The sequence below is a fragment of the Harpegnathos saltator genome, unplaced genomic scaffold (assembly GCF_003227715.2).
Source record: "Harpegnathos saltator strain DR-91 unplaced genomic scaffold, Hsal_v8.6 scaffold128, whole genome shotgun sequence".
Classification (NCBI taxonomy): Eukaryota; Metazoa; Arthropoda; class Insecta; order Hymenoptera; family Formicidae; genus Harpegnathos; species Harpegnathos saltator.
Window position 1 is genome coordinate 185,180 of NW_020229904.1, and position 25,418 is coordinate 210,597.

At 50.8% G+C, this 25,418-nt stretch overlaps 1 protein-coding gene across 1 annotated transcript in view; it reads left to right on the forward strand.

Annotated features, from left to right (window-relative positions):
• LOC105185660 (fez family zinc finger protein 1) overlaps positions 1-16,125 on the forward strand; it is a 29,027-nt gene extending 12,902 nt beyond the window's left edge. Inside the window, exon 5 of the mRNA XM_011145313.3 lies at positions 14,224-16,125. Coding sequence (XP_011143615.1) covers positions 14,224-14,480 — 257 coding nt within the window. The 3' untranslated portion in view covers positions 14,481-16,125. The remainder of the gene's footprint in view (positions 1-14,223) is intronic.
• Positions 16,126-25,418: the final 9,293 nt, after the last annotated feature.

Genomic DNA, 25,418 nt, shown 5'->3' on the forward strand with positions numbered 1-25,418 from the left:
AGTTGAATACGGCACATGTGGCCGATGCATTTCAGGGACGCCGAGTCCCACATTGCGAGTTTCGCTCGGTAATAATCGTAATGTCCTTCGGGGTGTGCTTCCCTATTCCCCGTTTCTCTCTCTTGCATTTAGCCTTCTTGTCCTTTGCTCCCACGATTTCGGGTGGTATCATGGCCACCCCAATCTTGGAATGGAATCTCGCTCTGTGACGCAACGTGGAGTCTGTGCGAGACACGCGAGTGGGTCATCTCTTGTCTCGTGGAGGATATTTCAACTATCGGGCTTAGAACGGAGGAAGGATCTCTTGGGTTGAAATCGGACGAGTGGCGAGCATCATCCTCGGGAACGTCTGATTGGATTCTCGTTGGGGATGGTCACTTATACGATCGGGAGAACTTATAAGAGTCCCTCCTCCTCTCCTTCTCTCTCTCTCTCTCTCTCTCTCTCTCTCTCTCTCTCTCTCTCTCTCTCTCTCTCTCTCTCTCTCTCTCTAGCAGGTGTTAGAAATTCCTCGCTACCTAACACGTCACAGATATCTCCATGAGGAGAAAGCCACATCTCAACAACGATGATATCGGATTATTGCCATAGCAATATCCTTTTATCTTCTTCCGCATCCACGCGATGCGTGTTTATGTCTTCGACAGCATCGCTGTCGGGCACGTCGAAATCTTACGAGGCACTGGGCAAGAAATTCGGCGGAGCAAGGCGGCAGTCGCGGTGGTGATGGTGTTAGTAGTGGCGGCAGGACACTTGACACTTCGGTGTCTCAGGGTTGATGGAGCAAAGTCCTGAAGGAGCAGGTACCTCGAGGACGGAAAGAGCAACGAAGGAGAGAAGGCGCCTGCCGGAGGGTTCCAGTCGAGACTCTGGGTTTTGTATCGTCTCCATGGCAACCCCTCCCGATGTCTTATCAAATTATCACCTTGTCCTCCCCCATGCTCCACCCCGCCGTCACTCCTCTGCTCTGGCCCTCCTCTCCCCACGGCGACGCTCGTCCCTGCGAGTCTCCCGAAACGGTCGAAGGACTCAACGGGAGAAACGGGATACAAAGCGATGGTCACTTCTGTAGTCTTTCCTAACAACCGGCGGGACCGCCTATGGGCCTCCGTGCAGCACGCGCGTGTGTCCACCTACACGCACCGCTGCGTTCCGCGCGGAGGGTCGTCGTGGGACATTTAATTCATTATTCAGGCGGATGAAAAATTCAGGCGCCGCGAGAGCGCCGACCAATGACGTTCACGGTCCGCTCGCGGCGCAATTGCGCCGTGAAACGAGAATGAGTCCGAGCCCTTTTTTTTATCCGCAGGAATCTTCCGCCCTCTCGGGGGACGGCTTCCTCTCCCGCGGCAAAGGGTGGCGAGCATGCGCTCTTTGCAGATTTTCTTCCTCGATGAGATCGCTTCTCGATACGCCTCGCGTGTGACCCGGGATTTTTATCTGCGAGTCCATCTTACTGCGCTCGAAAAGTCATCAGGCGCGTCTGAATCATCCACGCGAAATTTCTCACTCTGACCGTTCTCGCCCTTCTCGCGAGGATATGGAGCAGTGTGTCGTAAGATTCGATTTTACTCGATATTCCGCCGCAAGATTCACTCCGGTGAGAAATCAAAATCTAATCAGTCTGCAAAATTTGTCTCACCCGCGCCGCTTCTTCAGCAACGTACACACCTTCGCCGACTAGTACACACGCTCGTGAAATCGATTCGACGTACTATTTTCACTCCCCGCGCGACCTCCCTCCCTCCCTCCCTCTCCCTCTCTCTCTCTCGCTCTTTTTTCTCCTTTTTTTTATCATACGCACGAGCAAATCTCGTTGCTCCCACGACCTGGAACGACGTGCCGTCTGCGTGCGTACGTGCGTCAGGCAGCGCCGGGGGTGTTCTGGGACTCCGCTGCTAATGATAATCAATTCTCTCTCTCTCTCTCTCTCCCTCCCTCCCTCTCTCTTTCCGACACCCCCGTTCGGCCGACGGCCTACGTACCCTACGTACCGAGCACGGGCCATGTGCAATAAGGGTGCGGCACCGTCGGATTCCCCGGGGAACAGCGTGGCGTAACGTAAAATCATTATTAGGTAGGTAGGTAGGTGGTTGCTGGTGCACACGAGGGGTGGAAAGAGAAACGGGCGGCTGGGGCGAGCGGGGGCCGAAGCGCCGCTCACGGGGGTTGGGAATAAGAGCTCTGCAAATATTGTTCGTGCGCGAGCCGGCAACCCGGAATAGGCTACGAGGGGTCGGAGCGTTACTTCGCGTTACCTTCGCAGTTAGGCGAACGTTTTCGGGGGTGGTGGTGGCGCGACGGGAGCGCGACGAGTCAAGTGCGCGGTCGTTGCAAGGGGTTGACGAGCGCAGTGACAGACTGGCAAGTGGTCACGAGTCTCTCCGATGAGAAAACACGCCGGCTCCGCGCGCGCGCGCGCGCGCGCGGCAGAATGTCTTTGGGAGGGTAGAAGGGAGGGGGGAAGGGGCGACGAAATATTTTCAAAACCTCGTGGGGTGGCGCGGCGGGTGGTGAGTTTTGATAGCATCGCACGACGTTGCGGCCGGCTGGACGAATGCAGCGGCGGCGGCGGCGGCGAGTCATCGAGACGCGCGCAGCCTTTTCATTATATTTATTACATCGAAAGAGTGCTATTGTATTTTCGCGGCGACGCATCGCGGGCGTTTTTAAACCGAGGCGGACTTTAATCGATTAGTTTCCCCGATAAAAATACACGCGTGAGTTGCACGGAAGATAGAAGGATTTATCGTGTCGGTCTGGCTCGAATGAATTCGCAGGTCTGCAGGACTGTGCTGCTGCTCTCAGGATGCACCTCGGATGTGTGCTCCACCGTCGACCGCCGACGCGGTCGTTCCGGCGCCGATGTGTGCTCTCGTGGAGCAACATTATCGATCAAAATCATCGTCCTGTCATTGGGATGATCAACTCGCGGTGTGTACGCGGTCTTATCCACACACGCGTGATCGTACCCATCGTGTTTTCACAATAAACACAACCTGTCCACTGTTGGTATAAAGTAAAGTCGACGGGTCGAAGTACACAGGGGAAGAACGAGTGCGCATTCTGTGTACTGTGTCGGTCTTCCCGCTCGATATTACTATTTCGAGCGAATGTTCGGCGGCATGTGAGACGAGCTTCTCCCGGCTGGCGCCGAATCGTGACTCTTCTGCTCGGTTGAGCCATCTGTGCGTTGCGTTGTTGCCCATACGTGGGAAATCGCACGCGATTGAGTCTCCAATTGTAACCGTATCAAGAAATCCCTCCTCGATCGTGTGCGATCCTCTGCGATATAATCGCGCGGTAAACCTATATATAAGCGCGAAGAAACATGCGATTTTTTCGTGACGTTTTGGAGCAAGCATGCGCGTAACGCGTTATTGCGTCTGCGTCTTAGCCTCACGATTGCGGAAAAATAGATACGTGCTTCGGAGATGTGTCGCGTCAAGTAGAGTATCTGTGCACGCGTAATCGCGCGGGAAATTAGAGTCTCGTGAAAGACTCCGTAATACGATATCCATTAAAACACTCGCAACGACCGGGACGATTAATTGGAATCGTCGAGGTCATCTCCACTACTTTATCGCGCTATGACGTTGGTGGCATGTAAACACAATTGCATCAAAGCTCTGGCGTCTTCTGTCTTTTGTGCATTATGCATTTACTGCCGGCTGTAATCTTCGGCTGATGGCCCAACTTCCGCCGCGAAGTTAAGCCGACACGCGATTAAGGCGTCTTACCTCCCTATCATTCTATTGTTATTATGGATTCCAGGATTTTATCGCAACTGCCCCTCCCGCGATACGTTGCAATGTCGCCGGGTCTTACTCGGAAAGCCGTCGGATTGTCGCGATACCCGAATGTATCGGCGGCTTCTCCTCTTTCTCCGTCAGAAATCGCTCTCTGCATGCATTACACTGCATATTTAATGATACGTTGTCCTCTACACGTGTACATATATATTTTCTTTTCGAAAGATATTGCAAAATGACTATATATATACACGAGCGAGCATAATAATTTTAACATTCAATCAGAAGATTGCTAATGTCTTTTAATCACACGAATTCTTTTCTAGACACCAACATAAAGCGACCATCGTGACAAATAAACTGCTGTGTGGAGGATCGTTCCCTCCACCTTGAATAATCAACAAGTAACAAAAATCAACACTGCATACAATTGAAAAATCCTAATTACTCCGTCACACACACACACACACACACACACACACACACGTGATCGTCGTGACGCAAACGTGAGGGATCGCAATCGAGAGGTTTCGCCGAGTCATTAAAACGGGGGCCGCGTAATTTTCAACAAATACACACGCGCCGTTCGTAACACAATTAATAATTACCCGGCCACAGGCACGAGCGCACCGTTCTCGCCCCCTCGAATTATGAATTCAGTTGCGGCTGCGACGTACGCGGATACCTGGTCGAACGCGTTTCCCTCGAGCCCGCCTCCAGGGTGCGGTTATCGTATACTCGCGGAGATACAACCTGTACGGGCACCTTTGCGGCCGCGTTCATAGTACGCCTGTGGACTCCATCCCCGGGCACATCTCTCTCTCTCTCTCTCTCTCTCTCTCTCTCTCTCTCTCTCTCTCTCTCTCTCTCTCTCTCTCTCTCTCTCTCTCTCTCTCTCTCTCTCTCTCTCTCTCTCTCTCTCTCTCTCTCTGTCTCTCTCTCTCTGTCTGCCCCTCTCCTCTCCGCGTAGACGGACGGGGCTATTAGAGGTTTCCGGCTGACTTGGCGCCCCAAGCATCGAGGGCGCCGCAACATCCCTCTAAGCTGTTTAAACTTCGCGACATGGTCGGAGGGCCGTCTGCCCCCTCCCCCCAGCGCCCTTCCGCGCCTAGGGCCTCACCTCGATCCCTCTCGTGTCCGTGTTCCGTCTTTACGGCTCGTTAGCGACAACGACGCTAAACCGCCGTGTCCCGACGTGCATCGGGCCACGTGCGGTAAAAAGCGTATTTACACGGCACGTAGAGCCGTCATGTGGAAGCGGTTCGTAGTTGTGCTAATTCTTGCGTGCGATTCTTCGAGGATATATCTTTCGTGATGGTATAGGGAGGAGCGAATCATCCAATCAAATTAACGATGAGACAATCACGGGGCGAATTCGTCACAGCGCGAATTAGGCTCGCTGCTCTCACGAGCTACGCGCTAGTCGTCACAGACTGACGAGTTTCGTCCTGCTCGATCCATGCCATCGCGGACGAGCTCGCGATGTGGAGGCGATAAAAACGCACCCTTAGAGGCGCGGGCGCTGACGAGCTCGGCGAACGGAGCGATGTTATATTATATTTAATGTCGCGGCGGTGTGTGTGTGTGTGTGTGTGTGTGTGTGTGTGTGTGTGTGTGTGAGAGAGAGAGAGAGTGGGTGAGAGGGAGGAAGCGAGCGAGCGAGAGCACGGGCGCGGCGCAAGCAACCGATACCGCATTAAACATGCAAATTCGCCGGTATAACGTTCCACGGGACCGAGGCGTCATCCATATAGCGGCCGTCGAGTGGCGGCGCGCGATGTTCATAGTGGAACGGCATGATTAAATTTCCAGGGATATCGACATGCCGGGAGCACGTCAACCCTCCTTCCGCCCGCCTCTCGTTCGCCACTTCCGTGTCCCACCCGCTACCCCCTTTTACCATCCGGTATATATCTCATCGTGTGCCCCCCCCGGTCGCCCCCCGCGCCCCTGTCCGTAAACCCCTGAAAAGCGTCGTACACCCGAGCGTCGCCACCCCCCTTTTTCACTCCTCGGCCTATCCGCGTAACCACCCACTCGAACAACCAGCCCTGGCGCGGGTGGTTGAAATTAACTGCACCCGGAGCGCGCAACATCGGCGCGTCCGTGCACCCCCGCAACGCCTCCCCCCCCCAGCCGGCTCGTCACTGACACTTGAGGCCCGCGCATACGAGACCGGGATGGGGTTTGATATGCTGTGCATTGCGCGCGGCGGGGTGAAGAGAGAGAGAGAGAGAGAGAGAGACAGACAGACAGAGAGAGAGAGAGAGAGAGAGAGAGAGAGAGAGAGAGAGAGCGCGATGTTCACCGGCGATCAGGCTCGGTCGTTAGTTATTGTTATTTATTGTGAGGGCTGTTGTTGCGAGGTGCTTGCGGCAATGGGCGCAGTCGATGCAATCAATTTGTTTTAACGTTATCCCGGGTATATCGACTGCATCATATTTTAGATTTATGCGAGCTCGACTCGCGCTGTACAGGTCGATAAGGTATCGCGTTTCTGATTCCGCGAAGCGCAGCGCGGTGCGCGAGAGCGGAGAACCAGAGGGACTGGGAGTTAAATATCGTCAGGTCGTGAAACAGGTGTAATGACCGAGCACGAGGTTATTTCGCGCGGAGTCTGCGCGATAGTTTCGGGATAATTTGAGGCGAGTGAAAAGTGATCAGGGTGCAAATTTCTAATGCAGCGCGCTTGCTTCGTCCGTGTTCCATTTCGCGTTGTACTTGAAGAAATCGCAAAAGCCATGGTGTATTTCGGCATAACCGTCCGAATTATCGAACGTGTCGCACTTTCGGATGCCTCGCTCTGATATCTTCCCGCTTCTTCGTCTCAATGGGTCATTTACGAATAAAATTCTATCACGACGTCAAGGACGACGTATGGAACATAGCGTATTATTTTTTTTTTTAATCACTTCGTTCCGAAATTCGCTGCGGCGAATGCTAAATGTCTTTACGCCGATCTAGTATCTCCTCCCGTCGCGTTATCGTTTGGTGGCAGTTGAAACAATTACTTTTGTATCAATGGGTCATTTATTAATAACCACGTAGGCAGAGATGAAGCGCAGGGGGATAAGGCGAAGCCGTTCCGTGGCACAATTGGCAATTAAGTTGCGCGCACACTGAGCCAACGGTAAGAGAAGAAGCCTCAGCGCGCGGATGGCGTAGATCGGATTTGTCACGATTCCTAATGTTGATCGACGCGCTAATAATTTAATAGCCATACATCCGCCATGATCGTCCGGGAGCGGATTATTACAGCGGATCCCTGCGGTACACCGAGAGAGCACTAAGGAGCTAACGGACTTAGTCTCGGTATCGTGTTTCCTTCTTCCTTCTCTTGATTCCGATTCCCCCCCGGCCGCCCCTGCCGGAATTATTGTTGCGAGACGCCACCCGCCGCCGATTTGCGATTAAATTACGCGATTAAATGACGACGGAGTCGTCGCACAAAGCGTGGCACGCATGATTCATGAGTATTAATTCGTTGCTCTCGATCATTACGTCTAATCTAATTAGGCAATCTCGTGGAAGTGCGCGTGTCGAAGGTACGCCGCGAGACGGCGCGCAATAATTCGGAGCCGGATGCGGAGCGGGAAAAAATCCGCTCGTTCGAAACGCGCGCGCGCGCGCGAAACACAAAACCAAATCAATCCGAAGGTGCGGATATCTATACAGAGGAGAGAGCGGGCAGATCCGTCCGGTTCGACACGTCCGTGATGTTTACCATTTCACGGATGCAAGCATCGCGGATAGCGCGATAGTCGTTTTTCCGAGGGAGTGTCCGAGGGTGGCTAAAACGCCGCGGACGTACACGTGTAGACGGCGTACGTGTGCCGCGTTTTACACTCGGCGGATACGTCGTTCGTTCGCGCAGGGGTTGCCCTGGGGGACGACAGCGACAACGACAAGGCGGGACGTTTTCAGGGGAATTTGCGACGAAAAATGTTACGCACGCCGGCGATGCCCCGTGCAGAGAGCCTTTATGCATCTTATCATCCCCGGCGAGTTGTTGAAACAAACACGTAGCTACGCGGAACAGCGAGCATGAAACATCCGCAATCCAAATATCGCGATGTTGTCGTTGAATCGTGAATGACGGCGAGCTCCCGAGCTGCGACGCTCTTTGAATGTCGATATTTTCCGACGCGTCGAGATAATCCGCCACGCGACAACTTGATGCCTGATATTTATACAAGGTGCCTGAAGCTGAATTACACATGAAGCTCTCGTACAGCTTAGACCAAACTGAAAAGAAGAAGAAGAAGAAGAAGAAGAAGAAAGAAAACTTCTTCTACCTTGTACCTTGCCTTGAACAGTCGCGCAAGATTTTGAGTCATTAATTCAAAAATGTCTGTGAATGATTACGTGAATGCTAATCTTGTTTATTATCAATAACTTAAAATTTTACCTGTCCGTTTGGCAAATTAAAAAAATAGGTTTTTTGTTCGCTCTGATCGCATGATCCACACGACAGCAGACGTCGTCGTTGCAGCTTACTTGCGACAAATGGCTCTTTGCAAAATAGAATAAAGGAAGGAGTTTCGTTCGGTTCGGCTTAATCTACGTGTACACGGAAGCGGTTTTTGCCATCGGACATCTCGCACACATTATATGTCGCAGACATTATAATTATTGCGCGATCATTGTATGATGCATGGGCGACAATGGGAAGCGCGAGCATTCACAATCGGAGATACGTGCAAGGATCAGTTGCAAACCGACGACACGCATCCTCTCGCGATCGATCGTTTCACTTATCTTCGCGCTGAGGGATTCCCGCGTTTCGCTGGGATAGGGCGTAAAATCATGGCTGACGTGGGCGTAAACTGGTAAACACAAACGTGACTCAGCGCGAAATTGGAGAGCAGTAACGGCCGCTTGTAAATCGGTATATCTGTATACTGCGAAACGCGCTCGCGAATATCGGCGTTCGCGTTTTTCATTTCGCGCTTAGAATACAAGCAAACGACCAAACGAGCAGCTGCGCTGCGCCGCGCTGCGGGAGCATCCTCGATGAAAAAATTAATTGTTTCCTACACAGCCTCCGCGTCGCGTCGTTGCGTTCGCCGGGTTCGATCCATTAACGGAAAATTAGCGCCACGTACGCGTCGTCCTGCTGCGACGGTGGACAACCAAGGGCGGGGAGAGGAGGGCGGAGGATCCACTAATTTCAGCAAGTTCTCTCCAATCGTGCCCCGCCAATGTTTTTTTTTTTTTGCTCGCCGATCCGTCGCGATGAGACGTACGCCGCTTCCGTGGAAACGGTCTGATTGATATCCTCGGGTAATCCTTGAGCGAGCTTTGAAGATACGGAAGAAAATCCACGCTGTCCTCGATGTGAAATATGAGATGTGGCGCTCTCCTTCGATTCCAACCTCCTCCCGTTTCTCGCGAGGATTTCGGTTAGAGGGCAGGGACTCCCCGAGAGGCTCGGAACGTGGTCGATGAAGACGAGGAGAAATCAATGCCTCGGTCAGCGTCCAATCCACCTTCCCCGTACCGCCATCCCCTTCCGTCGTTCTTTTTCTACGTTTTCCTCTCTCAGTCTCTCCCTCTACTCTCTCGATCTCGTTCAGCTGTTCGTTCTTTTCTCCATAAATTTGGAAACGCAGAATAGCCACGGCACGGTCGAGAGATCGATACTTGGAGCGAACTTTTGGCTTCTTTTCTAATGATCGGTTTTTCGAGACGTTGAGGGCGATGTATCTCGAGAAAGCACAGTATCTCTCGCGTGTTCCCGATAAATAAGAATAAGAAAAGAAATAACGCGTCATAACGCACATGAGATCGCGCGCACGCAGCGTCGTCGAGTCTCAGTCGATCAAAATGCCATCTCGGTTTCTCCTTCTCGAGAGTCGGCTCGCGCCGGGCGGGAGGGACGCGCGCTAAGGGGGTGGTCGAACTTACGACACTCGCGAAGGGCGAGTGCGCGAGCGAGACGGGGGGCGGCAGAATTAGCGGAGGCGAAACACCCTCGCGCGCGCAAGAGATTTCCGGGAGTTTAATATAGTTTTAGGGGCGTCGGCCGACAGCCCGAGGGGTGTAATGGCGTCTTAAACCTCAGGGGCTCTCAGCCTGGAGAAATCCCCTCTTCCTAGGCTGGCCTCGTCGTTCTCTCTCTCTCTCTCTCTCTCTCTCTCTCTCTCTCTCTCTCTCTCTCTCTCTCTCCCCCTCCCTCTCTCTCTCTCTCTCTCTCTCTCTCTCTCTCTCTCTCTCTGTCTGTCTGTCTGTCTGTCTGTCTGTCTCTTTCTCCACCTTGCTACAGTTAAGAATTCGCGAGCGTCGAATCTCAACTACCGCCGCCGGCTGAATCTTTGATCTCGCCACTCCGCGTGCATGTGCGGCCTGCGACAGAGAATGCATCCAGATCGGAAGCCGCTGGCTGCCTCTCGGCTGCACACGATAGGATAAGAGCGCTCTCCGACGGTGCTTGATTTTTATGAGCGCGTAAATTCCGCGAGGCGCGCGCGCGCGCGCGCGTTCGACTTTTTTCCCCTCGCCGCCACGAATCCGCTCCATTTGGAAATTCTTCTATTCTCTTTGAAACCGCAGCGTGTGGAACTCACGATCCCGATCGAATCACGCCCTGGAAATTTATGCGCCGAACTGCGCCGAAGCTGATTTATCGGAATCCGTCATTAGGCCGTTTTGCTTTGCATATCGAGCTTTACCGAACTATTTCGGGAAATGGCATTTCGCTCACACCGATTGCGAGGGAAATTTCTGCGATCGCGATCTTAATGCGGGCGCAAAATTTCCTTTGGTTTATATATATAAATTGAAAGGGAAAGGGTACCTCTCTCTCTCTCTCTCTCTCTCTCTCTCTCGCAAATTGCGCGGCTATGAAGGATCAACTATGAAATTTATTAATACCGTTGAGCATTTTACGGCATTCGAAGAATTAAACGCCATCTGAACGTTCCTTTCGTGCGCGCGCATAAGATCACGTACATTCTACTTGCGCCAATCATTTTCCACATTTCTCTGCGCTCTCGCTTCTGCTTTCGGGAATTTTTTCGTTCGGGCTCGCACTCGGAAATTCCGCGTGCGATTATTGATCCATCGATCATCGTTCCGGTCACGTTGCCGAAGCTGCGCTGTCTCATTTATCCTCTTGCAAGGAAATACCGGCGGTTATGCATAAGCAATCCACGTCACGTCCAGTAAAATTTCCGCAGAGGAGTAATCAATTGCTCGGAGCTAATTACCGGCGTAATTGAATCAATCAAACGTCCACGGTAATTCCCCCCGCGAAGAACTGCGATATTCACGCCGACCGTCGCTGCGAACATCGCATCATCTCGGCAACGCCATTGCTCCCAACGAATTTATTAACGCGGCTATTTTGAAGCAGGCAATTCCACAGAAGAAATAAACCCGACGGATCCAAGAGAGTTCCGACGGCTCTTGATTTTTACGAGCGCGTAAATTTCCGGCAGCTCCTCTTCTTTCCGCTCTGCCTTTCTTTTCTTTACTTCGTTTCCGAGCTACGAGAATCCCAGTAGACCCGGAGTTCCATTTCTACACATTATTCTCCCCTCCCCTCTCCTCCTTCCCGTCCCCTTAATCCTTCGTTTTCTCAAGGAAATGATATTTTAAAGTGCCACCCTCGCCCGCGTACGAGCGCGGAACCTAATATCCTCTCGGCCGCTAAAAAATGCTACAATTCGCGCTGGCTATATCCGCGATATGAAAGAATAAAAATACCAGCATTATCCGCGGCTCGCTAAAGTATACCGTTATATATATACCGTTGAGTGAAATACAAAACACACGGCGCACAAATAAATATATATATATATATATATATAAAACATGTAATACATGTATATAATACATAACGCAATATAATATATAGCGTAATATATAACGCTGAAGCAAAGAAGCGTAAATACATCGGACATGTGAAATCTTTCTTGCGGTTTCTTGCGGATCAGAGAACGATCTTTGCTAACGTTTTATACTGACAGAACAGAAATTTATTTTACTTAAATGAAATTCTTTTCCTGAAGGAAATTTATTATACTTATAGGAAAAAATTTATTTTTCACTCATTTTATTTAATCGGGGGACAACGGAGGAAATTCTTCCTCTTTCTCTCGCCAATCAGTCCTATTCCGCTAATCAGTCATACGTTAAAGGATTGACACCAAGAGAGGAGAGGCATTTGGATCTTCGGATTGGCGGTCTCTGCCAGGCAGAAGCGATATTCCGTAACCATGGCGAAGTCGTTGCGATATAGACGCGAAACGGGCAACCTCGGTGCGAGCGCTCGGACGGTTCTTGATTTTACGAGCTCATAAATTTCAAACGGCCGCCCTGCGCCATCCCCGTCCTGGCTTCCACCGGTGCTTTAACTCCGCGAAAATTCTATCCGTTCCAGCGTTTCGTCCCACCCTCGGGTTCGCTCGGGAGAACTCTGTGGAATTTCATCGAGCGGCGGACTCGTCGGATTCCTACGGAACCTGCCCCTCCCCCACAAAAGCTCGCCATCAACTCCGAATCCGCGCGTGAATCTTGATCCGAAGGGCAGCGCAACTATGCGGGCTGATGTTCGTATAAAATGACTGCACGAGGTGTTGGACGCGATACGCAAAGCTCGACGGACGCTGATATGACGGAATAAAGTTTTACCTTGCTTCGAGGCCGCCGCGATAAATTCCATTTGCCTCGCCTTTGATTTCCAGAGAAACGGCCCGTGCACTCCCCGTGAAAAACGTGTAACCGAAAAATTCAAGAAAAAAGTCTCGGACGATTTCTCCGGGGATTCCGCTAAACTCGAAATTACAATTTGACGACTCGACGCCGCTCGAAGAGAAACTAGCGGACCGAACGTGAGTTTAGGAGAAATCCCGTCTTCTGAAGTCTCAAGACCGTCGATCGCGCGGCACGTTGACTCGAATTTCAGGCCAAAGACGGCGCATCCGCACATCCGGCCCGAGAGAAAATCCGCGGCGGAAGGAGCGGCCGATATTTTTTTCCCGGATAGGAAATCAAGATCGCGGCCGGGTATAATCGCGCGCGAGGGCGATCGACGGCCTCGTCGTATCGGCCGGGCGAGATTGAAGGCTCGGCTAACGAGTTGTTTATGGATCCACCCTCCGCCCGTCGCCGTGCCGATGCCGAGAAGGTGAGGGGGTGAGAGCATGTACGTGTGTACCGGTTGCTCGGCTAGACGTATGGACGTACGGGGGAGTCCATTAACGGGCCCTCCGTTGGCCGCCAGCGGCGTACAGTTCGCATCGTCGTCGTGCCACCACCCCTCAGCCTCTTTCACTCTCTCTCTCTCTCTCTCTCTTCCTCTCTCTCTCTCTCTCACCCTCAGTCAGCAGCAGCCGGGTTATCCCGCCGGTAGTCATGGTAACACGGGGGTTGGTGCCGCCCCCGGCCGCCAATCAGAGCTCGCGGCCAGGATGAGAGAAACGAGCGGCGACCCTTCCCCACCCCCGGCTGCTCTCCTCGCCCCTGACAGAGAGACGAGGAGCCCCTGCAGCGGCGCACACAAGGCACCCTTTCCGCCACTCGCTTTCTCGCTCGGTCTGTCTCTTTCTCCCTTTTCTCGCCGCCGGGGTGGCTGAGATTCTCGCTTGGGAGGAAATCTTAACCGGGCGTGCCCCGCATCGCTGATGCCACCTACAGTCGTCTTGCGAGCTGGCTAGTCTTCCATCCCTCGTGCCCTCTCGACCCCCTTTCTTAGCGGCGTGGAGAGTCTTGACCGAGCGGGATAGAGCCGGCGGCACTGAAAATCGGTACTTCGGGATTAACGTGCATGCTCGCTGGAATGTGGCAGGCGAACGTAAGAGGGAAGCTAGATTGCGCCCCCGGAGTTTCCCCGATTCCCTGACCCAACTTTGTTGCGCTCGGCGAGATGCGGTGTCTTTATAGATAGATCGGACGGCGAATTTGTAGGAAAGCGGTTTTCCACGGCCGAGGACTCTGTGCTTCGTTGTTCGGTTGAAAAAATAAGGGGGCGATGGGGGGGATGGGTGCGTAAGAAGAAAAAAAACAGAATTTTCCCAGTTGAGCTTTTCCGATACTTTCTCATTCCAGGCGGTTCCCAATTTATGTCGTGCGATATAAAAAGCTTTCACACACATAGACAGGCAGCACATAGTCAAAAATTGTATTTCGTATATCTTGAAACGTTTGAATACACGAAAAACGCAGAAGCGACACGAATGCGACAGATCTCCTGTTTATAATAATTAAACAATCTTTCTTTAGTTGTGTAAATAATTTGACTCAACAACAACAACGGCCAACAATTATATTTGCTATTTACAACAATAAATGGAATTACGATTAACTGCGATCAATTAATAACAATTGTTTACTTAACATAAAAAGTACAGTCGCTTGGTCAGCTTTCAATTAAGTGCAACTCTGCCTGTCGATTAATCGGTAAACATCGAATCGTCCAAGATAAGTGTACTTACCTCTCTGAGTACTTTTCGTTTTCTTGTTATCGCAGGCGAAAAACCTCACAAGTGCCAAGTGTGCGGCAAGGCGTTCTCGCAGAGCAGCAACCTGATCACGCATTCGAGGAAACATACGGGCTTCAAGCCGTTCGCCTGCGAGCTCTGCGGCCGAGCTTTCCAGCGGAAGGTCGACTTGAGGAGGCATCGCGAAACTCAGCACGCCGACCTCAACGCGTCGCATCGACCGCCGATGGCTTCCATTCCCGGGCAGAATTCTCTGCCCAGCGGAAATCCACCGATGATGCAGTGAGGCCGCGAGGCAGCGACTGACAATTCGCCGAGTCTCTGCGGACGATGATTGAGGATCGTCGCGATTAACGGCCGCTCCACGAATCAAGGAGTCGGGCTAATCGTGTCATGGACTAATCACTGTGAGAACGATTCGCCGCTGAAATCAAGGACGATGACGATCGCCATGACGACCTGCCTGGCGATGACGGTGCTGCGACGGGAAATTAGATGTCGCAGAAAGGAACGCGAGTTGTAATTGTTTTTGGGAATTGCGAATCGTGTTACGACGAGAGAGAAAGAGGGAGGGAGGAAGAGAAAAAGACGTAGCTTGTCGGGAGGTACTGGCGCTGTGCATCCTCCGAAAGTTGTTTGTCTCTGACGAGTAACCAATCTGTCAAGACGACCTGTCTGAATTTAAACAATCCCGAAATTCGCAACAACCGTGCAGAAAAAATCGAAATATACATTCGTCAACACAAGCAAGTGGTTTAGACTGAGAGACAAAGAGAGAGAGAGAGAGAGAGGGAGAGAGAGTCCTGCTTCGAAACTTGAAAAAACTGTCGAAAAGCAAAATGTTGATATCATCCAACCGCGGGTAATGTACGAGATGCAATCTTTCATGGGACGAATGAAACGAACGTACACGAAATCCGGGGGAGTGAATTCTCGGGACGACGAGAATTGACTGGAGGAGGAGCTCTTGTGGCATTCTTATCGCGAGGTGTTTCCCTCGATCTTTTGATGCTTAGTTAGTGCGAGGAGACTGTAAAAGTTAATATTTATTCGACCGTTTGTTTCGTCGGGGTCGCGTTAGTCTTAGGCGAGTGTCCAACGACCTCGAGGACTCTCGACTCGCGGGATACACTCGCAGGACGAATGGTGGTGGTGATGTGTCGGTGATTTGTCGCGGCCGGATATTCCACGGGGAAGCGTTGCATCCGTTTCGCTTTCTAAGCAACAGCGAGCACGCCCTGAAGTTTGGTTCCTTCAGCGACTTTTATTCGGGCAGAAGAACTTTTTGACGAATCGCTACCTATAAGTTGCAAATGCGCAAAAACGCGCAAAAACGTGGGGATGTGTGGGGCGAGGGGACTGTCGACTGTTTTTGTTACGAGTAACGGCTAGCACTTGCTACTTTAATCGACGTCCTACCTACTGCTAATGGATTACCTGTTACTGTAACTTCTCTTCTTACGTAGATATTCTCGCTACACGCGGTGCGGCCTTCAAGCTAGTCAGATATTTCGAGGAGAGAGACTCGATGAACGCGTAAATGATTTTAGCAGCTGCGTTCATAATCGCAGCGGTCGTTGTAAGATAAGATCCCGAAGCAGCACACTGTTATAAACGGGAATCCATTCCAGGCTACACCACCACGTTATCTTTTGTTGTATGTCTAAAGGCTCGGTGATACTCGTGGGTTTTCCATCCTTCTCGAAATTAGGAACAGACATTCGAGTAGCGTGATCGCCGAATGGCGTGTAACGTGTCAAAGTACGGCGAGAGCGTACTGTATTTTGCATATCTCCCGCACCTGTCGTTCAAGAAAGGGCGTTGGACCCGATCCCTGAAGTTGCAACTGTGACCAAAAACTGTAAATAGCACGTAGACCGTATCCACGGTTAGTCTAAGCATATAAATATATACATATATAAATATGAATATAAATATGAATGACTCGAAGCTATAAATATTATAAATAGAGGCGGGCTCTCGTACGAGTGGCGGAGTGCCGTGAAACCGACTAAACTGGACTGGGGCGGTTCGCTCGCGCCGAGGTCTCACCAAAAAGTTATTATATTCTTCCCCCTTTTTCTCGCTATCGAAGTTTTTATTGTTGTACCATTAATATCATTATGTAATTATTGTAATTAGAGACTCGCTATTAATATTATTGTCATTATTATTATTATTATTAACAATAAACGCTGTTACTATTTGTAAACATTTGTCTAGCTTCGACTGGCGACCCTCCGAGCCTCCCTTGTGCCTTTCACCTGGAATTTCAGCTCATTGCCCGAAATCATTGACTGATGTATTAATCACCGAAAATCACACGAAGAGACGGAATGGAAGCAGCCGCGCGAGTACACGTGCGAGTGAAAATTCACGAGCGCGCAGCGCGTATCTCAGTTTCGGTGACATCCGCCCTTCGTCCGAGTCGATAGCTCGATTAATCAGGGCCGTTGAATCTGGCACTGCCGGATCACGATCGTTCCAGCTTCACTCGCTGTAATTCAGGGTTAAACGGCCGTGCCAATTAAGCAGACTACCCCGAAGAACCCCTTAACGGCCCAATATGTTTTCCGCCGAGTTTCCTCGAACTCGACCGCTTTTCCTCCCCTCTTCGCGCGCGCTCATTATTTCGTTCAGGAGCGTACCGCTGCGATGTTAGGGTGGACGTGAGATTTTCTTTAGACTGTTTTTACCGTATATATCTAGTCGCGTAAAACGCCGCACAGATAGAGCATAAAGGATAGCAGAGCGAGACAAGGAGGAAGTCGGAAAACGTTCGCGAGAGCGAAAGAGAGACGTGCCGAGACAGATAAATGGAGAAAGAGAAAGAGCGGGAGAGACAGAGAGAGAGAGAGAGAGAGAGAGAGAGAGGAAGGACATTACAGCACTGACTGCACGACACCATGACACAGCCACGGGAGCAGATTGGACAGTTATTGCATTCTGGGTAAGATTAATTGATATGGGGACCGGTGGGGAGGGCCGAAGGGCGCGCGGCAACGTCGGCGCTTAAACCTTGTCTCAGGCGCGGGCCGGGGATGAGAGAGAGAGAGAGAGAGCGGTGATTAACCGATTGCACCGTGAACCGAGTGGAACCGAAAGCCACCCCTATGGCGCTCTTCCTAACAGCCATTGAGTAATAGAGAGCCTCTCATTATTAAATAGCGCCAGGCCGTGTGTGTGTGTGTGTGTCAAATATACCGGCGTGTATAACCGATTTCTTCGTCCTGCGACCATTTATTTGTCGCATATGAGTCCATCAGACAGACCGAAAACTCTCGGAGCACGCTCGCGATGCGTCGTGGAGGCTTGAAGCAACCCCCCGCGCGTTGCCGCGCGTAATTGTCGTAGAGCGCCAACACGAAGAGGCAGAAGTTCTCCCTTGATTTTCTCCCTGACGAGCAGATCTGCCTCGCTGGAGGCGGCTCGCTTCCCGATCCTTGCAAGAGTCGCGGGCTCGGCCGACTCGGCGGTGAAGGCGATGGCCGGCCGCAATAAGTCGGATCGCAGCGATAAACTCAGCCGGCGGCAATCCGCGGGCGGTGCTGCAAATGCTGCAAATGCTGCAAATGCTGCTCGTACAATTCGCAGCGCCAACTCCAGCGCGCGGCTACCGCCGTAATACTCCGGCGCACAGCGCGGAGCTGTGTACCAATCGCGAGTATCGCGGCGGGCTATTGCCATTTCTGTGGCAGCGTGAGCACTTTAGCGCGGTGTCGCCGCATTATTCGCGCGCGCCGAACGATCGCCCGGGGTTGTACGGTGGTAGCGTGCAGCTGCCGGCTACGGAAGCGTTCGAATACGTTTTAGGGGACAACTCCATATAGCCGGCGTATGCGGATACACCTTATGACTATTAAGGTATTCACGGCCCCTCGGAGGACGCCCCACTTTGAAATATGGCGAGTCGGGCGACCGTGTACATACCGCGCCAGTCAGAGGAGCCCGAACGCTATCCTGAACGGTCGTCCTCTCTTTCTCCTCCTCCTCCTCCTCCTCCAGTCTCCCTTTCTCCTTTCCGATCCCCCCTCTCTCTCTCTCTCTCTCTCTCTCTCTCTCTCTCTCTCTTGACATCGCTCCGTTTCCTTTTTCGCATTCCTTTTCTCGTGTCCTTGCCCGTACGTACACACATTCGGCGGAACGTCGCACGCCGAGAGGTCGCATTTCCCCCTCCCCCTCCCCCTCCCCCGGTTATATCCAGAGCCCGGTTTTCCATATTATTTACAATCCCCCCGTGCGGCGCGTCGCTCCCGCGGCAACTCGGGGGTCGCAGGTCCGCAAACGCGCGAGAGCGCGTTGTCGGCAAATTGGTGGAAACCGAGGACGTCGTAACCTGTCCCGGCCGTGACAACTCTGAGTGATGTAGCGGCGCGAGGATCCGACATACGGATGTGCGTCGGCCGGGGGAGGGGGGTGGGGGTGAAGGGAAATATGATCGTGCGACGATTCTTCAGGGTTGATCTCGACATTGAACGCGGCGCGAAGACGCCGGGCGTCCATATAATCGGTCGTCGATGGCAAACGTCCGGAGTGGAGGTCCTCTCGTTTCGGAAATAACGCTTCATCCCCCCTCCCCCTCCGTCTCTTCTCCGTTTGCCTTTTCTTCAAATTCAATATCCTGAAATGCCGCGACAAACGAAGATTCATATCCGCTCTATCCAGCTGCTTCGACGTCACGTTTATTCGGTATTGAGATTGCCGTTAATTCGCATCAGACCATTAATTCGCATCTCTCGAGCTTCCGCTCCCCTTAAATTCGATCGATATTGCGAGAGGTAAATGAAGATGTTCACCGAGCCTGACCGATTGTCGGCGTTACGTTCGCTCGATGAAAAGAAGCTTTTCCCACGCGTAAGTGTGAATCAACTTGGCGTGTTTATTTGCGCCGCGATTACTCTTAATTCAGCTAAATGATTCTCTCCGACCGCTGGAGGAAATGCAAGGTATCGCGGGGTATCGCGACTCTCGCTTGTCCCCGTTGTTACGTATTACAACAGAGAAAAGCGATGGCGCATGCTCGCGCGTTCATCGGCGCGTATTCTCTCTCAGCGCGGCCGCGACATATCGTTCGCCGGCGCGTTTCATCGCCAGAGATTACGTTCGCGCATCTTTCGCCGCGTCTCGCGGCCACGCGCGGTGATGCGCTCGACCTTTTTTCCCTTCGCCTCTTGCCTCTTGCCTGTGCCGGGAGGCATGAGTTTTGCCGGCCGGGTGCGAGCATCAAAATCTCATTTCGCGCAGATACCGACCGGAAGCTGCGTGGATTTGCGCGTCAGTCGCATTTGCGCGGGCGGGCGGGACGAGCGGATTAAAAAACGTCAATGTCCAATTAGCGCCGGACAACGCGCGGCTAATGGAATTTTTGAGAGGGTAGATTAGGGAACTCGCGAGAGAGAGAGAGAGAGAGAGAGAGAGAGAGAGCCTCATGCAATTTTCGTACGTTGCGTGCCGCGCGCTAATTCGTTCCGCGCGCACGCGGATCGCGACGGAGATATGTTCCTTCCGTCGACGGCGGCGTGCAGGAACAGGCGCAATTTCGCTCTCGCAATCACTTGTAGTTACAGTCGCTGTGTTCAACAGCGGTGACTAATACGCGCGCCGTCCCGGCGCGATTCACGCTGACGTAGAATCCGCCGGAATCTCTTGACCCCGCTCGAGCGTCCCGACGAGCGGGTCAGAGACGCATTATTCGACTTTGTTTACGGCGAAACCGTCCGGCCGCCGTTGAACTAATGAACCGCCGACTGAGCCGACTTCTCCCCCCTCTCCGTCCCTCTATAATTTTTTTCTCTCTCGCAAGCGGCGTGACCTTCGATCGACATCCGCGACGAACTGTCGAGGAAGCGGCCATTTGTCAGTAGGCTCCTCTAATAACGAACACAGGCGACTCTCTCTTTCTTCCGCGTGCCACGCGCAGACTTTAAACAAATAGCTCGCGACATGCGGCAAGCGGGAAGGGAGGCAAACAAATGGTCGCTTACGGTCGCGGGTAAGAAGAGGGCACGTCGCGCGTACCGGTGATCAATCAGGCGTCTTTGGCCGGACCGACTTAATACAGTCAGAGATCGATCGAATTCCGGCTTGCGTGGCTTCGAAGGATGCTCTTCGCCGCTTCGCTGCTTCAGCCACACCGCGAGATATGCCGGCGTTGGAAAAAAAAAAGAAAAACGCGAGATTTGCGCGTTCCTCCGCACGTCGTCCGCGTTTTTCGTCGAAACGCAGCGATAGTTGGAACGCAGATAGAGAGGATAGATTAGTGCTCGAGGTCGACCGTCAGTCAAGTCTCCGAGCAGGACTTTGGGAATCAACGGAAGCGCGCACGAACGGGCTTGGCGATCCGCACGAAGGCGATGACGACGCTCCCATGGGCGTCCGATTCATTACCCATCCTGAATAAATGATCATCCACGGCGCGCGCGGTCGGCTATCCGTGAGAATGCCGGCCGGAGGATACTTCGGAAAAGTGATTATTCGTCGATGCCGTGTCGTCCTCGGCGAAATCGACCCCCAAGGACATCCATCGTGCCTCGCCGAAGCGTGGCATCGTGTATCTCCTACGGTTGCATCATTGATGAGCTGCTTCAACGAGTGTTCAACTCCTCGCCTCTCTCTCTCTCTCTCTCTCTCTCTCTCTCTCTCTCTCTCTTCGGTGTCCTAACTCTCTCGCTCCCTCGCGCCAGCGACGTTGCACCGTCACGAGTTGGGTAGACGAGGGAAAGAGTTCCCTGCGAAAATTGCACGGCGACTCTGTAAGAGGGAGCACTCGCATTTGAAATGTAAAGAAAATAGAGAGATTGTGACGCGCGGGAAGAGAAGAGGAACACAGAAATCAAAGCTTGAGATCAGCGATGAGAGAAAGTCGAAACGGTCATCCGCCCGTTAGCTGTCTGCAAATTTCCATCGGGTTTGATAAAAGAGAGAGAGAGAGAGAGGGCGGAAGGCAGAAGAAAACTGCTTCTGCTGGGAATCGATCCCAATTTCCTGCGCCCGATCGCGTTGTCGCTTCCTGTAACAGCCGGTCGCTAGCGAGCGGAAATATAATCATCCCTCGTGCTCGCCGCAGCGGCGTGCATAATTCCGCGATCGACCTCGCCGATGTCGCGGACGTATCGCCGTCTACCTGGACCACGTAGCAGCCGTAACTCAGTTTCCGAACGGATCGTCTCTTAGGAATACTTTATGCGTGCTACACGTCATTCCAGCCGCTTCTGGCCCGGGGAAGATGGAGGTCGCCGTGGGGTGGTAGGGGTTGCGAAAGACACGGATCCTTAAGTATTCTACGCGTCGTGCGGGACTAGTGCATCGGTCTTAAGATGGCGCCGAGGGAGGAGGGCTCGCGAGGTAGGGCTGCGCCGATACCCTTTCGCCGGGAGAGGAGACGCTGGTGGTAGGAGGTCCTCGGGTAATCATATAAGGATAGCTGGAGTCGCGCGAGGAAGGTCGGGTTTCAACTTTTGATCCTCCGATATCTCCGGCAGCCTGGCAGAGCGGGCCCCTTCCAACCGGAGCGTGTCTGTATTCAAACGGCTCTAACTCGATATAAGCGGCGCTCCCAGAGGCATCCTTTCGCCAGGAGAACGAGCTGGAGGACACCAGACCCTCCCTACCGTGTCGCTCACGCCCACCCTCGGTCTTCGGAAATAAGAGTATCCCGGCGTAGCCGATGCCTCCAATCGAATTTACATCCCGACTGCTTCGCTCCCATCTCGAAGACGCGGGGGTGGATCCTCCTCGACTACGCCAAAGTGCCATCTGCCACCGATCCCGTGGATGGAGGCGCGCGGCGACCACCGAAATGGCCTCGTGGTCCACTACGGCATTCCGGAGGATATGCGATGAGACATCCCGGCCTGGAGACGGATGACTTCCGGAAAGTGCTTTTCCACGGGAAATAACGATCGTGGGACATGCGCCGGTACGAATATAAAAATTTGCCGTTTCTTTGAAAGTGGGGGGGGGGGGGAACTTGCGTGTGAAGGATGACGAAACACGAAACAAGTTAGGGGATGATAATCGGCCGAGGATGCAGGTGTAAGTTTTGCTTCACGCGCGAAACGGAGGATCGAGTTCAACAGTGCTTGCTTGAAATTTAAAAAGCGTAATATGTAACGTGAAGATCTGAGTTGGTAATTATTATGCAGACGGGATGCAGAAGATTTTCAAGAGTCCTGTAATTAAATTCTTAGGTCAGATCGCGCAAAAGTTTCTTCCTTTTTAATTCCTTTTTAATGAGCTTTCGAGAACAGCGATGAAATAATATCATGTATGGTATTATGACAATATATTAACAGTCTTCTGAAAGAAAAATTAAATACAAGTTGGGTTTTAGTGAATCGCAGTGAACTGCTGAATCGATTTCGTTTATAAATCAATTTATTACATTCTACGCGGATACAATCGCATAAAATTCCCCTCTTTTCGGAAGTAAAGTAAGAAGATATCTACTTTATCGCACGACAATAAAAGAGAGAAACTATATTAATAACAAATGAACAACGTGTTTCCTGTATTATCAGCTGTACATAACAAGTCTGATAATCATTAAAAGATAAAATTACAATCGCGTTAAAAATTTTATAATAATACAAGACGCACACAGTGAGCGCACAGCGACATCTCTTGACAATGAATGTTAAACTACTTGGAAATGTATGATAACAAGTTATTTACAAAATTAATATCGTAAATAACCAGCAACGATTGTCTAATTACATTTTATCTTTAATTTATCTTTAAATGCAAATAATTTATCTTTAAATAGAATTGAAGACAAGAATGAACTTTTGGCCGTCGATATATAAGTCTGAAGTAACTCTATTCGTAATAAATTTATTAGACGTATTAATACACAGATACCGATATTTAACTTTGCAAGATTACTTTTGCACGGATATATGGATTAAAACGATTCCAAGTCGACTTATAGAGCTTGCTTTGTGATTTCTGAGTTTGCTCTTGCATATTTTAATATATTTGAAATTTTGTCATGTACAGCTTATACCAGGGAGATGATAAGGGAGAGGGATACGATTTGAAGAATAAACATAGTGGTAAAATGAGAGTCAAGTATATTTTCTATCGTATTTTAATGGTAGTCTTATAGAAGAGTACGCCGCAGCGGCTCGCGAGGATAATCTCCTCCAAAGCTCCTTCGCAATTTATGTTACTATAAAATGGTTAGAAGCCACAGATTTCGCATTACATACCCTTGCGATATTATTCGCGACTCTCGAATATATTCGGAAAGGTTATTTAATTGCGCTGTTACTTTCGTCGATGAGAAGAAGCCAATCCGACGCAACGGACGTGCACTCTAAAACTCGATTGGCTGCGGATGTACGCGGAAGAAAGCCGGAAATAAGTAGACAACAGTATACGACCTGGTAAACTTCAAGTACTGATAGTAACAATATTGCACTAATATTTAACTATGCAGTTTATATAACGACATTAGACGTACTTGCAGTCTAAAAAAGCGCCACGTGATGGTACAAAGAATATTAAGCGGTAATAAAGTTTTTCATTTGCCTCATTTGCCCGCAAAATCATAAGATCTCTCGCAAATTAACCACAGTGATCGCATATCAATTACGAAACTTCGGTCTCAATTTCACGGCTCTCTCCCGCTTCGTGTCTACTTTAGTCGAAGAGATCGCACCTTTTCGTTCTATCTACACTTAACAACGTTAATGGTAGTCATACTGCAATTATACTACAACTTTCCGCTATAACGCGCCTCTTTTTAACGAAGACAAATAATCGTCATCACGGTGAAAAAAGGTATATTAGTAAATATCGTTAGATATCCGAGGCCGTTGATCGATCAGTCGTTATCGTGCGCGAAGGGGAGCATACGTCAACAGTGAAATATCGTCGATCATTTATTTCAGAGCCTCTTCAACGTAACACACCCTCGAATCACATCCTCGATATGTTGCTAAACGACGTAGCATTACTTAACGCAGTCCCAGTGGCCAATGAGGATCATAATAATAACGTGCAAATTTCCCTTGAAACGTAATTGACGTATAGTACTCTAATTTTACTTCCGATGCTTGCGAAAGAATGCGCGGCTCCCTGCTTAGAATACTTTTCTACAGCGAAAAGATCGATCGCGCTGTGACGGTCGTTTTGCTCGTCTGCTTTGTGTCAACCCAAGGGGGAGAAAAGTCTGTCGTTTTAATTTTTTTTAGAAAACTTTGACATTCATACGACTTCGCGATAAACGGCGACGGCTGTTCGAGAAGAGCGCGAATCTACTCGTGCGTCGGTCGTTCCAGTCGTTTAGAGGAAACGTGACGACGAGATTCAATATAGATCTATTCATTACATCTATAGTATCGACGACGTGCGTCTCGTTGTAAAAAGTAACGGTGTCGTAGTTAGATTTTGGTAAACATTATGAAGTCCTGAAACGAGCGTACTGAGTTGTATTGTGTTCTGGCTGTGAGATTTTCGTGTCTGTGCGCTTTCACGCGCGCAGGATTCCGCGCTGGTACGCGGGTGTTTCGGGGGGAGAAAATAAGGACTGAAGCGAATGATCGCTGAAGGCTCGTAACACCAGTTTCTCGGGAAGTGTTAATTTAAGCAACGGATACTTCAGACACGTATATCAAACACGAATTTGTGTGAGAAATAATTGACGCTACTCTAAATGAGGAAAGATCCCGCATGCTGAGTGCTGAATCGTTCCCCGCTAAATCATAATGGAAATTTTTGCAGAAACAAGTGCATGGGAATTGCAATAGCTCCCTCGTCGATTGTTAAAGGTCTTCTGAATTCTGAAGATTCACCGGGTGCGAAGTTGGGGGTGCCTCGTTATTTATAAATGTCCCAGGATCGAAAGCTTTATTCGCTCATTATTTTTCCTTCGTTTTTGTATATATATATATATATATATATATATATATATAGACCCTGTGAATTACAAAATATACAATATCGTATAATTATAACTTAAATTACAGAATTAACGCGAACGCTCAACGAGCCGACAAGACGATGGAAATTTAATATCACCAACGTAATAATAAAACACACGACTTCGCGGGCAGAATGCAGGGCGGGGGTAGGAGGGGGGGGGAGGGGGTTGCCTATCGATTAAATCTGCAGGTAAACATTTTGTTCCGGCTCGGTATAAAATTTTATCGGGGATACAGCGCAGCGCGTTTCAATTAACATACACACGCGGAAGGTTTTATTAACAATTCTCGATTAATTC